We start from the raw sequence: 13,203 nt of genomic DNA, 5'->3' as shown, positions 1-13,203 counted from the left end.
CCCCCCCCCCCATATGTTGACTTAACTGTAAGAGTGGAGGACTTTGGCTCTTGGGCTTCCCATCCTTCCCTCTGCAAGTTGGCCAAAAGCCATGACTCCCTCCCTTGCTCTCCCCATCCCCGTGTCCACAGGCCAGAGGTCATTCTACCCTGCCTGGTACCCAGGCCCTTGATTCTCACCAGAGCGTACCACCACCTGGCGTGTAGAATCTCCGGGAATCTTGGCTGCAGCTTCCCATTTGGTTACCAGGTTGGAGAAAAAGTCAAAGTCCCCTCCTGGGCTGTCCTCATCGTACTCGGCAGTCAGGCTGGGTTGGTAGTATGCTGTGGGTGAAACATTGGTTTGCTCTGGGTATCCTGTACGTTTGTAGTTAAGGCTCCACTTGGCCTCACTCTCTTTGCCCCTTGAGGAGAAAGCTACAGCTATTTTTACTTTGCGTTTCTCCTTGACCTGACTTGTACCTTCCTGGAAGAAGTCTTATCTTTGGCTGCCAAGAGTGGTTAACAGAAACCTGGATCAGGCAGCATGGATTTTAATTCCTGCTCTATCACTGAACTCTGACATTTGGTAAGTTACTTTGCCTGTTTGTATGTAAGTCTTGTATTTTTATAGTGGGGAATAATAGTACCTACCTCAGAGGGCTGTTACAAGGAAATGATGTGATGTATATAAAACACTTAAGAATAGTGACTGATATGTGCGTTATAATTCTTTGCAATTATTTGTTCCCAAAGGTGACAACAGGTCTTCTGTTCCTAAAGAACTGTGGTGCAAAAACACTTGAGTCGTGTTTCCCTGAAAACAGGAACGACACCAATTCCTCCTCTCTCGCAGGTCTCCAATTCTCAAGTGAAAAGTACCCAGAGGCGCGGAGAAACATGCATGTAGGAAAGGCCCAGAAGTTACTGTGTCTGGAAAACAACAGTTTTCTGGGGGTGTGTACAGCCTAAAGCCCGATTACTCTCTCTGCTCCCTTCTTTCCCCTAGTTAATGTAGGTAGTTCGTGATTTTTGGGGGGGAGGGGAGCATACCTACACCTGTGACTATGATCCAGGCCTTTGGGGGTTGTGGGGCGTTCGCGATGGCGTTAGCCAGCATTTGGGTGGTCTCCAGTCGGCTGCGGAGAACCTCTTTTTGGAAGGCTTCATTCCACCTGCAGGACAATCATAAGAGGAAGTAAAAAGTCCACAAGTAGTCGTACAGCGTACACACATAGACTTGTCCCTCCCTCTCCAATCCCTGGGGGGGGGAGTCTAGCTGGAGGATGGGGTGAGGGGCCGGCTGACCTTCGGAGGGGGTTGAGGATGTTCTCCCCGGCCAGGTTGACGGCAGCATCGCAGCTGGGCAGCCCAGAGCTAGCGAGCTCATGCTAGTGGAGAAAGCAACACAGTGCCCCTCAGCCCCGCCCCCTTCCCGCCCGCCTTCCCGCCGGTTCCCGCCCTCCCGGGCTCCCAGGCGCCCTCCGCGTACCCACGTGATCCGGCCCGGCCCGGGCTTCCGGGACACCAGCGTCACCTCGTGGCCCTTGGCTTTCAGCAGCTGGGTCAGGGCGGTCCCCACGAAGCCCGTGCCGCCGCCTGGTCCGAGAACACAAACCGTTTCAAACGTCCCCGCCGCCCGACCCCGGGCCTGGCCCTTTCCCTGCCCGCCATGCCGAGGTGACCCGCGTCACCCGACCCCAGGGATTCCGCTTCTGGGGTTAGGAGGCCAGGGTCGCGTTTTCAGTGCGGGAGGCAGCGTTCTCTCCACCTGGGACGCCGGCCCTCAAACTCTAAGCCGAGCCCGCCCCGTACTTTCCCTCTGCCCGCCCTCACCCACGAGCACCCGCATAGCGACCGGGAGCTAGAGCGCACGCGCAACACCAACTCTCCCCCCCCCACGCTGCGCGGCTGGCCGCTCGCGGCCGCTCGCGCATGCGCTCTACCCCCGGGGGGGCGGAGAGAAGCCAGACTGGGCGGGTCAAATGGTCTGGGAAACCGGGCCGAGTGCGTGGAGCGCTTTCCTCCCAGAGACAAACGTGAGCCGGCAGACTCCGGGTTACGCAGTCCGTACAGTTCTGGATGTCCACTCATCGTGGGGTCTGTCATCTGAGGACCCGTCCACCGGCATCTGTCCCCTTCCTCACCGCTCTCGTCTCTCCTGGTGGTTAGCTGTTCCAGACTTCCTCTCTGTGGTTATTTTGTGCGGGCCCTGGAGCTGGAACGCAGGGTTCGGGTGCTGTCATTGGGCTCAAGGCTCACGGTCCACCACTCCACTTCCGACTGGTTAATTGGAGATAAGAGGTTCATGGACTTTCCTGTCCCGGCTGGCTTTGAACCTCGATCTTCAGATCTCAGCCTCCCCAGGTGCATCAGCAAATATCTGGCCCTGGGTAAAGCATTCCATTCCGGGCTTGACCATGAACCCCTGGATTTCCACAACCTCGAGGGTGGGGGGGAGAGGGGGACATTCCAGGTCTAACTACAGGTCTCCATCTACCCCGGTTCCGAGAAAAACTATGTCCTGTGTCCTGCACCAGCCCCCTTGTGCCATGATCTGCTCCCTTGAATCACGAACTATCCCGGCCTCAGGCTGTGACAACCTCCCATCCCGCGGGAAGGAAGGCCACCCCTGACTGTGCCTCAAAGTCTTCACCCGTTGAATCCGGTCTTCTCCATTTTCCTCACACTGAGTAGCTAGGATTACAGGTGTCAGGATTACACGTGAGAACCACTGATGCCAGGCTCCTGTCTTCTCAACACTCCTTAGCACCGTGTTTTGTCTGTTAGTGTGTGGTGTGTGTGTGTGTGTGTGTGTGTACTGGGGCTGGACCTCAGTGCCTATGCATGTCCTTTAGCTTTTGTGCTCAGGGCTTGAGTCGCAGCTCCACTTCTCACTTTTTTTTTTTTTTAAACTGGAGAGAAGAGTATTACATGCTGCTTATGCCAGAGGTGGCTTCTAACCACCTGCCACACTGCATCAGGTCTTCATGTTTTTCTTATTTTCATAAGCTTTTTTTTGTTTTTGTTTTTGTAGGTTAGCTTCATTTTTGGGAAGAGCGGCATCCTTAAGAGCAAAGATGGATTCTTGGCTTGTTTCCGTCAATGCAATCATCTCAGGATTGACTGTTGTTGACCCATTAAGGATCCATATCCTCTTTCAACCAACCATTCTGGCCAAGTAGGAAGGGTTCTAAATGGCCAGGAATAGGTCATATGTCTATTACTAGAGCAGAGGTTCACCGGTTACTATTCACCATTGTAGAAATCCAACTATGCTTCCTCACCCACATACTCTAGTTATTGACAACCCTTTCCTTTTTCTCTGGGCTTTATCTTTCCTTTCAGTGAATTTGGGGGTGGCATGAGACAAGTTCTTCTAAACAGATAGACGAAGACAGTGGCCTGTTAGTAATCTTATACAGGTAAGATAGGAAGCCTGTGCCCAAGGTACAATAGAACGGAGCTGCAATCCCAGAGACCAATTCTGGATCTCCAAGGAGGTTGATGGGTGACAGGCTCTGCCTGTTTCTTCTCTAAGGCCCTTAAAGTTTTTCATTTTCCAGGTTCTGAGAATTAGGAGGATCAACTTTTCTTTCTGCACTTCCGTTTACAACTGAAGTATTTAAGTTTAATTATTTTCAGCTCTCATAGACCATTTGGCACTTAATAGTCTATTAAACTTCGAATCACACAGCAAGACACAAGAACATTCTCTCTGAGTGGATGGGAAAGTGAAGTTTCTTTGCTTTGTGGGAAGTGAGGAACTGAGCCAGGTCATCTCTTTGGACAGGATAGGAAGTCAGCATGGAGCAGGATTCTGGCTGCAACTTTGGCTTAACCAGGGAAGGGTAGAGTAGGGCTGCTATCCCTTGTCTGTGCCTTCTCTAACAGTATAGCTGCCCTTTGCTTCATTTTACAGACAGGTTTTGTGAGACTCTAGATGTTACTTGATAGGTGTTATTTATATTGTTGTCATCATTTAATAGAGTTTCTGATGAAACTATGGTAGAACTACAGTGAGTAAATGAATCAACCCAGCAACAAACCCACCAAAATTTCAACTATGGAGACATATCAGATAAAGAATATTATTATTAATAATATTGTTTTTTTTCTTAAAAATGATCTTCTTTGACCCTGGATTCTGGGGCATAGCTTGCCCCTTGCCTTCTGGAGATGCCAGCCTCTTCAGGGTTGCACTTTCTTTCTACATGAAGACTTCAGATGCTGCCCTTCCCATCGGATCCAGACATCTGATCCAGACATCCAGACAGATGCCCTTGGCTGAGATCTGCTTCAGAAACCCACAGCAATGAATGAGCAAAGGGCTAAGAATTTCCTTTCTGTGTGCCCTTCCAGTATTGTAAAGGAAGGGGTGGGGAGGGAGAGGGAGAGAGAGGTGAGAGGGACAAAGGAAGAGAGAGAGATGAATGTATTGATAGTGGTCTTTGGACAGGCTATGGCTGAGGAGCACTGTTCAGTTAGAGCACTACTTGCCGCCAGAGGCTACAGTAGCCCAGATCTTCTATTTCCATTCACTCAGAGAATTTGAGGCAGTACACCCTTGCCACTGTTGTGGCCCTGGGCTTTAAAATCGACATTAAAAGACTTTTCCTCGGTTTATTTTCCTCCGGCCTTAGCACCTCTGAAGTTATGGAGAAAGCTCTTCCCACCAGAGTGGTCATGGCCCTTCAGGAGGAGGCAGTCATAGGCAGAGCAAGACTGGGCCCCAGGAGAGGGCCCCAGGGAGATGTAACCAAGGGGGATTGTAGAGCAGCTCTGCCTGGCCAGCCCTGTGCAGGGAGGAGGGCTGCTTCTCACATCTCTGGATCGCAGACATGATGATGGAAGAGGCTGTTTTTCTCTCTGCACTTCAATAAGATGAGGAAGTTATCAGGAGGAAGGATCTCTCAAACAAGATGCTTGTACTCAATGTGGAGAGGAGGCAGCTTGGAAATCCTCATACATGCACATGTGCATGTTTGTGAGTGTGTATGTATATGTGGAGTGTGTGCATTGAACACAGGGGATGAAGTCTGTAGCCCTAAGCAGTATTGAGGTAATGCTAACTAAGGCTGGTTCTTATTTTGTCTTCTTCTACCTGCTACCCACTTAGTTCACATTTTTGTTTCTTATACCAATTCTAGGGCTTGAACACAGGGCCTGGGTGCTGTCCCTGAGCTTTTTTGCTCAAGATTAGTGCTCTGCCACTTGAGCCACAGCTCTGTTTCTTGCTTTTTGGTGATTGTCTCATGGACTTTCCTGCCCAGGCTGGTTTCAAGCCTTGATTCTTAGATCTTAGGTGGGATTGCAGGTGTGGGCCACCAGTGCTTGGCTTATAGTTATGATTTTTTTTTGTTGGTTGTTGGGCCTGAACTCTGGGCCTGGGTGCTGCCCCTCAGCTCTTCAGCTCAAGGCTAGTGCTCTACCACTTGAGCCACAGCACTACTTCTGGCTTTTTCTGCTTATGTGGTGCTGTAGAATCGAACCCAGGGCCTCATGTATGCAAGGCAAGCACATTACCACTGAGCCACCTTCCCAGCCCAGTTATAATTTTTATATATGTCTATGTGTCTCTATATATTTTAGGTCTAGAATCCACATATAAAAATATGCTTTTTGCCTTTGTTAGTCTGACTTTGTTTAACATGATAATCTCCAGCTCCATTCATTGACCTACAAATGCTATAGTTTCATTCTTCTTTGTATCTGAATAATATTCCCATTGTGTAGATATATATCATATATTTTTAAATTGATTCATCAGTTGTAGAGCATAGATTTGCTATTGTGAATAGGGCTCTAACATGGATGTGCAAGTGGTTCCATTGTTTTCTGACTTACATTACTCTGATGTATATCTAAGAGTAGTATTGCAGGATCATATGATAGTTCTATTTTTGGTGTGTGTGTGTGTGTGTGTGTGTGTGTGTGTGTGTATGTGCACGTGTGCCAGTACTGGTGTTTGAACTAAGAGCTTTGTATTTTTGCTCAGCTTTATTTTTCTCACAGCTGGTAATTGAGCCATATTGCCAGTCTAGCTATTTGTTGGTTAATTCATTATAGAGTTTTGGAGTTTTCTGTCTGGGCTGGCTTTGAACCATGACCCCCAGATCTCAGTCTCCTTCACTCCCCACCTCTCTCTGTGGCACTCCTGGAGCTTAAACTCAGGGACTTGGCACTGTCCCCTGAGCTTTTTTTTTTTGGCGGGGGCGGGGGGGTCCGGTCGTGGGGCCTGAACTCTGGGCCTGGGCGCTGTCCCTCAGCTCTTCAGCTCAAGGCTAGCACTCTACCACTTGAGCCACAGCACCACTTCTGGCTTTTTCCTTTTTGCTTATGAGGTGCTGAGGAATCGAACCCAGGGCCTCATGCATGCAAGGCAAGTGCTCTACCACTGAGCCACCTTCCCAGCACCCCCCTCCCCCGAGCTTCTTTTGCTCAAGCCTAGCACTTTACCACTTGAGCCACAGCTCTACTTCTGGCTTTTTCTGAGTAGTTTAGTGAGGTCCTCAGATCTCAGCCTCTTGAGTAGCTAGGATTACAGGCCTGGCTTTCAGTCTCTTGAGTAGCTAAGATTATAGGTATGAGCCACTGGTACCTGGTCCTCTTTTTAGTTTTTTGGGGGCTGCATATTGCATTCCATAATGACTATAGTAATTTACATTGCTACCAACAGTATATTTTCTCCCACATCATTATTAGTATTTTTTGTTGTGTTCTTTTTTTATGGTTATTTTATTATGTTTGTGCTGGCATACTGGGGCTTGAACTCAGGGCCTGGGGACTGTCCCTGAGCCATTTGAGTGAAAGCTCTACTTCCAGAGGTGTGTGTGTGTGTGTGTGTGTGTGTGTTCAACTGGAGATAAGAGTCTCAAGGACTTTGCAAGCTAGGCTGGGTTTGAACCACCATCCTCAGATCTCAGCCTCCTGAATAGCTAGGAATGTAGGTATGAGCCACCAGTGCCCAGCTTGCTGTTGTATTCTTGATGATCTGATTAGAGTGTAATGAAATCTCAAAATAATTTTATTTATTATTTTTTTAATGCTTGTTCTGGGGTTTGAACTCAGGGCATAGGTGTTATTCTTGAGCTTTTTTTTTTTTTTCTGCTCAAGGCTAGTACTCTACCACTTGAACTACAGGCTTTTTTGGTAGTTAATTGGAGGTAAGGGTCAGAATTTCCTGCTCAGGCTGGCTTACAACCTTGATTCTCATCTCTTCCCAAGTAGCTAGGATTACAGGTGTGAGCTTGGCTTCAATGCTATTTTGATTTGTATTTCCTTCATGGTCAGGGCTGTTGAACATTTTTTCCTATATTTATTAGCCATTTCTATTTCTTTTGAGCATTGTTCATTAATTTGCTCATTTATTAATTGGGTTGTTTGTTCTTTTGGAGTTCAGCTTTTTTGAGCTCCTCATATATTCTAGTTATTATTCATCTATCATATATATCTGGCAAAGATTTTTCTCCCGTTCTGCAAACTGTCTCTGTTCTAGTGTCTTTCTACTCCCCTGTCCACCCACCCACCCCCCAGCCCCAGAAGATTTTAGTTGGATGCAATCTCATTTGCTGAGTTTTCAGTCTTAACCAGGAAGTTACTGCCTATGCTTCTGTTTCTCTGTTTTCCTCTATTAGTTTCAGTTTCAAGTTTTGCATTCAGGGAAAATGGAGTTTTTGCAGGAAAGCCAGAGTTTATTTTCAGGGGTGACAGTGACTCTCTTCCACCCTGCTGAAATGGTTCTTGCCAGCCATCTTCATGTGGCTGAGTTCATAGATCTCATTTCTGACCTCCATGTACTCTACCTGCTGTAACATTTGTTTAAGCACCTTTTTTTTCACTTAATTTCCATGTTATGTTCTTCTACCTCTTTCTTACTTTGTTAGCCACTCTTCAGTCCCTTTGCTGGTTTTGATTGTTTCCTCCTCATGTCTAGACTCTGAAACACTCCACCTCTGTTCTTGGACCTCTTCTTTATGTATACTGCTTACATGCCAGTATGAATTGTTTAAAAATAGTATCCTGTAACTCCTAAATTTATGACTCTCCACTTTGATCCCAAAGCCCCTTTCCCTGAAATCTAGAATCCACATCTCCAAGTAGACTGTTAAAAGCCTGTAAATTTTATATGTCCCAGATTGTACTCTAGATTTCCCTGACCCCAAACCTATTTTTGCTTTAAAAAAATTATTTCTCCCGGTCTTAGCAAATGGCACTTGTAGTTTTTCTATTTGCTGAGGAAAAATTTAAAGTCACCTTTGACTCCTCCATTTTTCTCCCAGAGCTGATCTGTGAGCAGTTCTTCAGGCTCTGTCACTAATAAATCAATGCATAATTCTTATCAACTTAACCACAGTTACCACCTAATGAACAAATGCTATCCTATTCCTGCATTAAAAAAAATGCCAGTCCTGGGGCTTAACTTAAGGTGCTGTCCCAGAGCTTTTTTGCTTAAACCTAGCATTCTGCCACTTGAGCCACAGCTCTACTTCTGTTTTTTTTTTTTGTGATTAATTAGAGATAAGAGTTTCACATGGACTTTCCTGTCCAGGTTGACTTGAAACCATGTTCCTCAGATCTTACTTCTTGAGTAGCTAGAATTTCACCTGTGAGTTACTTTTTTGTACTGGTTCCGGGGCTTCAACTCAGGGTCTAGGTGCTGTCCCCGAGCTTTTTTGTTCAAGTCATAGTGCTCTACCACTTGAGCCACAACACCACTTCTGGCCCTTTTGGTGGTTAATTGGTAAGAGGTAAGAGTTTTATGAACTCTTCTGCTTGGTCTGGCTTTGAACTGATCTCAGCCTCCTAAGTAGCTAGGATTACAGGTGTGAACCACTGGTACCTGGCTGTCTCCATAGTTTTTGCTCAAGTCTAGCACTCGAATCACAGCCCCACTTCTAACTTTTTGATGGTTAATTGGAGATAAGAGTCTCATGTGCTCTCCTGCCCTGGTTGGCTTCAAACTGCAATATCGGATCTCAGCCTCCTGAGTAACTAGGATTACAGGTGTGAGCCATCAGCACCAGTCTTCCTATATGAAGAAAGCCTTTTATTGATTTTTCTAGCTCCAAATCTAGAATATTCTATTCTTCCATTTAAAAATTTTTTATTTTGTTTTGGTATGGGGCTCAAACTCGGAGCCTTGCCTGACTGTTTAGCTCAAGGCTGAATCATATCTCCACATCTGGCTTTTGGCTAGTTAATTGGAGATAAGGGTCTCTCCAATTTATCTGCCAGCTGGCTTCAAATTGCGCTCCTCAGATCACGGCTTTCTGAATGGCTAGGATTACAAATGCAAACCACCAGTGCTTGCTCAAGCTCTAATTCTTGGTGGTCTCTTATGGTTCTCCAAATGGCTGACCCTTTCAAAAAATTTATATCATGCCATTTCTCTGCTCAAAGTCCTCCAATGTATTCTGGTTTTAGTGTAAAAGCCAAAGACCTTATAAAGACCTCCAGGACCCAAAATGATCTGGTCCTAATCTTTCCCCATGACCAGCAACTATCACTCACCTGCTTGTCCTATCTAACGCACACCGGGCAGCCAAATAACTTCTGCCCAGGCCCTGCTTACTGTTCCCTGGTAAATTTCTTCTCTTTAGTTTTTTTTTTTTTGGAAATTAAGAAAATGAGGATAACCTCATAGGACTGTTTTAAGGACCAATAAATTACTATATTTAAATCTCTCAGAGCAGTTTCTAGCACATAGAGTCCATAAATGTTAGTTATTATCATCCATCATCATTGCTATTATAACATCATCATCAGATGAAATTACTAGCAAAGATATCAGAAATATAAAAGGCAGAATCCTGCAAATTTGAGAGAAGTAAAGAAGGAAGCTCATTGGGCTGGGAAGGTGGCTCAGTGGTAGAGTGCTTGCCTTGCATGCATGAGGCAATTCCTCAGCACCACATAAATAGAAAAAGCTGGAAGTAGAGCTGTGGCTCAAGTGGTAGAGCGCTAGCCTTGAGCTGAAGAGCTGAGGGACAGCACCCAGGCCCAGAGTCCAAGCCCCACGACCAAAAAAAAAAAAAAAAAAGAAGAAGGAAGGACATGAGGACGGGATTGATGGAAGCTTTCTTGGTGACTTTGCATTTTCCAAAGATGCCTGGAACAGCATCTCAGTTTTACACTCTATTCTTAATCCTGTTAATTCCTCTTCAAAAGGTGGAATACAAGCCAGGCGCTGGTGGCTCACGCCTATAATCCTAGCTACTCAGGAGGCTGAGATGTGAGGATCACAGTTCAAAGCCAGCCGGGGCAGGAAAGTCTGTGAGACTCTTATCTCCAATAAAAACCACCAGAAGTGGCATTGTAGCTCAAGTGGTACAGCGCTTGCCTTGAGCTGAATAGCTGAGGAACAGCGCCCAGGCCCAGAGTTCAAGTCCCATGACTGACAACAACAACAACAAAAAAAACAAAAAAAGGTGGAATACATATGCCTTCTCTTGAGCCAGATGGGTAGTCATAACTACCTCAAAGAATGTGACTTCCAAGACTAGGTCATAAAATGGCCACTTGCTATTTTTTTTTTTTTTTTTTTTGTCGGTCATGGGGCTTGAACTCTGGGCCTGGGCGCTGTCCCTCAGCTCTTCAGCTCAAGGCGAGCGCTCTACCACTTGAGCTACAGCGCCACTTCCGGTTTTCTGGTGGTTTATTGGAGATAGGAGTCTCGCGGTCTTTCCTGCCCGGGCTGGTTTTGAACCGTGATCTTCAGATCTCAGCCTCCTGAGTAGCTAGGATTACAGGCATGAGCCACCAGCGCCGGGCTCGGCCACTTACTATTTTGAGATGTTAGAAATTGTGCTTAGAAACCTTAGTGACTTATGAGCAGAACAAAATTAGCCCATGCAAAAAGACTGCATGGAAAAGCTACAGGGAGATGCTCCAGCTGAGGTCTAGCCAACTGAGGTCTAGCCAAAAGCCAGAAGCAGCTGGCAGATGTGTGGATGGCATACTAGGTGACTCTTGCCCCTATGAGTCACCTCAGCCTTTGAGTCTTCCTAGGAGAAGCACTATACATAGACCAGATGTCCCTGCAGTGCTCTGTATGAATTCTTGAACCACAGGAGCAATGACAATATTGCCACAGTGGAGTTTTTTTTTTTTTTTTGGGTCTGGTCTTGGGGCCTGAACTCTGGGTCTGGGCGCTGTCCCTCAGCTCTTCAGCTCAAGGCTAGCGCTCTACCACTTGAGCCACAGCGCCACTTCTGGCTTTTTTCTTTTTGCTTATGTGGTGCTGAGGAATCGAACCCAGGGCCTCAGGCATGCAAGGCAAGCGCTCTATCACTGAGCCATCTTCCCAGCCCCTGCCACAGTGGTTTTATGTCAATAGATTTTGGAGTAGTTTTGTAGCATAATGGCAGTAAGTGGATATTTGGGATTAGCTATCAAGCAGGGTGCCAGTGGCTTAGACCTGTAATTCTAGCTATTCAAGAATCTTTTTGGACAGGAAAGTCCATGGGATTTTCATCTCCAATTAATTACCAAAAAAGCTAAAGTAAAGCTGTGGCTCAAGTGATAGAGTTCTAGCCTTGAGCAAAAAAGCTCAGGGATAGTGCCCAGGCACTGAGTTTAAGACCCAGGACTGGCACAACAACAGCAACAAGACCTCCTGACTCCCAAAATCCAGTTACCAATGTAACAAATAAGGCCGGTGAAATGGTCCTTTTTATTGCTGGTTCATGGATTATTAAATGGGATATGTAAAGCCTATAGCAGCATATATGATCAGCAGGGGAGATGGCCAATGGAATGTAATTTCACAGTGAAATAAGGATTTGGACAAACAGATGACAGGCATGTAGTCATTTATGCAGGAAAGACATAAGGATTTTTTTTTTTGTCAGTACCGAGGCTTGAATTCAGGGTTTGGTCATTATTGCTTGACTTTTTCTGCTTAAGACAGCCATTCTTCCACTTGAGCCACATCTTTACTTCCAGATGGTTAATTGAAGATTTCCTGCCTGGAGTGGCTTTGAACTGTGATCTTTAGATCTCAGCCTCCTGAGTAGCTAAGTATACAGGTGAGAACCTCCAGCATCTGGCAAAAACATACTAATAATATTAACAAAAAGTTATGAAATGTAACAATGAGATGTACAAGACACTATGTGGAAAACGAACTTACAACTTTAGCGAGGGGGGGTGGGGGAGTGGGAGAGAGTAGTTGTGGAGATGGGAGGGCAGGGATGGAAGGGGAAAAATAAAGGAGGAGGCAACAATGCTCGATAGGAAATGTACTCATTACCTTGCTTGCTCATGTAACTGTAACTCCTCTGTACAGTATTTTTACAATAAAAATGTACAAAAAATATAAAAAAATTATGAAATGTCCATGCAGCTAAATCCACTTTCCTCATGAGTCTCCAAATCATATTTACATATAATTAAAAGCTTGCTGGTTTTATGATATACTCTTTGAAGTATGATGCTAGATAAAGAAATCTTACCTATTCATGGACCTACTTGAACCATTGGATAAGTCAGTGAGGTGGTAAGACATATACTTGGAACATTTTGTGGTTGAAACAATGGAATATGAATATAAAAAAGTGGATAATCTGGGTGCTTGTGGTTTATACTGTAATCCTAGCTACTCAGGAAATTGAGACCTGAGAATCATGGTTTAAAGCCAGTCAAGGCAGAAAAGTCCATGGGACTTTTTTTTTTAATCTCCAATCAACTACCCAGAAAGAGCTGGAAGTGGCACTGTGGCTCACGTGCTAGCCTTGAGCACAAAGAGGCACAAAGAGCACAGAGGAACATCTCCACACCCTGAGTTCAAGACCCAGGACTAGCAAAAAATAAAAGAAGTGGAGGTGCCAGATGCTGGAGGCTCATGCCAGTAATCCTAGCTACTAAGGAGGCTGAGATCTGAGGATCACAGTTCAAAGCCAGCCTGGGTAGGAAAGACTGTGAGACTCTTATTTCCAATTAACCTCCAGAAAACCAGGAGTGGTGCTGTGACTCAAGTGGTCAAGTGCTAGCCTTGAGCTGAAGAGCTGAGGGACAGTGCCCAGGCCTAGAGTTCAAGCCCCAGCCTAGAGTTCAAGCCCCATGACTGACAAAAAAAAAAAAAAAAGAAAAAAGAAGAGGAACTCTCAATGGTGCATCACTAACCTACCTGAAAAGTCTAAGAAATAATATATATGAGATTAGATGGTATTGTTCAAAGAGACAAGTGATAGAATTAAAAATGATTTTTTTTCCCCACTGTTAG

At 45.8% G+C, this 13,203-nt stretch overlaps 1 protein-coding gene across 2 annotated transcripts in view; it reads right to left on the bottom strand.

Annotated features, from left to right (window-relative positions):
• Sdr39u1 (short chain dehydrogenase/reductase family 39U, member 1) overlaps positions 1-1,878 on the bottom strand; it is an 11,462-nt gene extending 9,584 nt beyond the window's left edge. The window contains exons 1-5 of one of the 2 annotated variants that reach the window (XM_013025466.1): positions 1,815-1,878; positions 1,471-1,577; positions 1,287-1,369; positions 1,032-1,153; positions 130-323 (exon numbers count right to left, since the gene is read on the bottom strand). In XM_013025466.1, coding sequence (XP_012880920.1) covers positions 145-323; positions 1,032-1,153; positions 1,287-1,369; positions 1,471-1,577; positions 1,815-1,830 — 507 coding nt within the window. In that variant the 5' untranslated portion in view covers positions 1,831-1,878 and the 3' untranslated portion in view covers positions 130-144. Of the gene's footprint in view, positions 1-6; positions 324-1,031; positions 1,154-1,286; positions 1,370-1,470; positions 1,578-1,814 lie in introns of those variants that run through there. The other variant, XM_013025465.1, reaches the window with a different exon arrangement.
• Positions 1,879-13,203: the final 11,325 nt, after the last annotated feature.

The sequence above is a fragment of the Dipodomys ordii genome, unplaced genomic scaffold, assembly GCF_000151885.1.
Source record: "Dipodomys ordii isolate 6190 unplaced genomic scaffold, Dord_2.0 Scaffold84, whole genome shotgun sequence".
NCBI lineage: Eukaryota > Metazoa > Chordata > Mammalia > Rodentia > Heteromyidae > Dipodomys > Dipodomys ordii.
The sequence above is the reverse complement of the archived record's forward strand: the minus strand, read 5'-3'. Positions and strand labels throughout refer to the sequence as shown.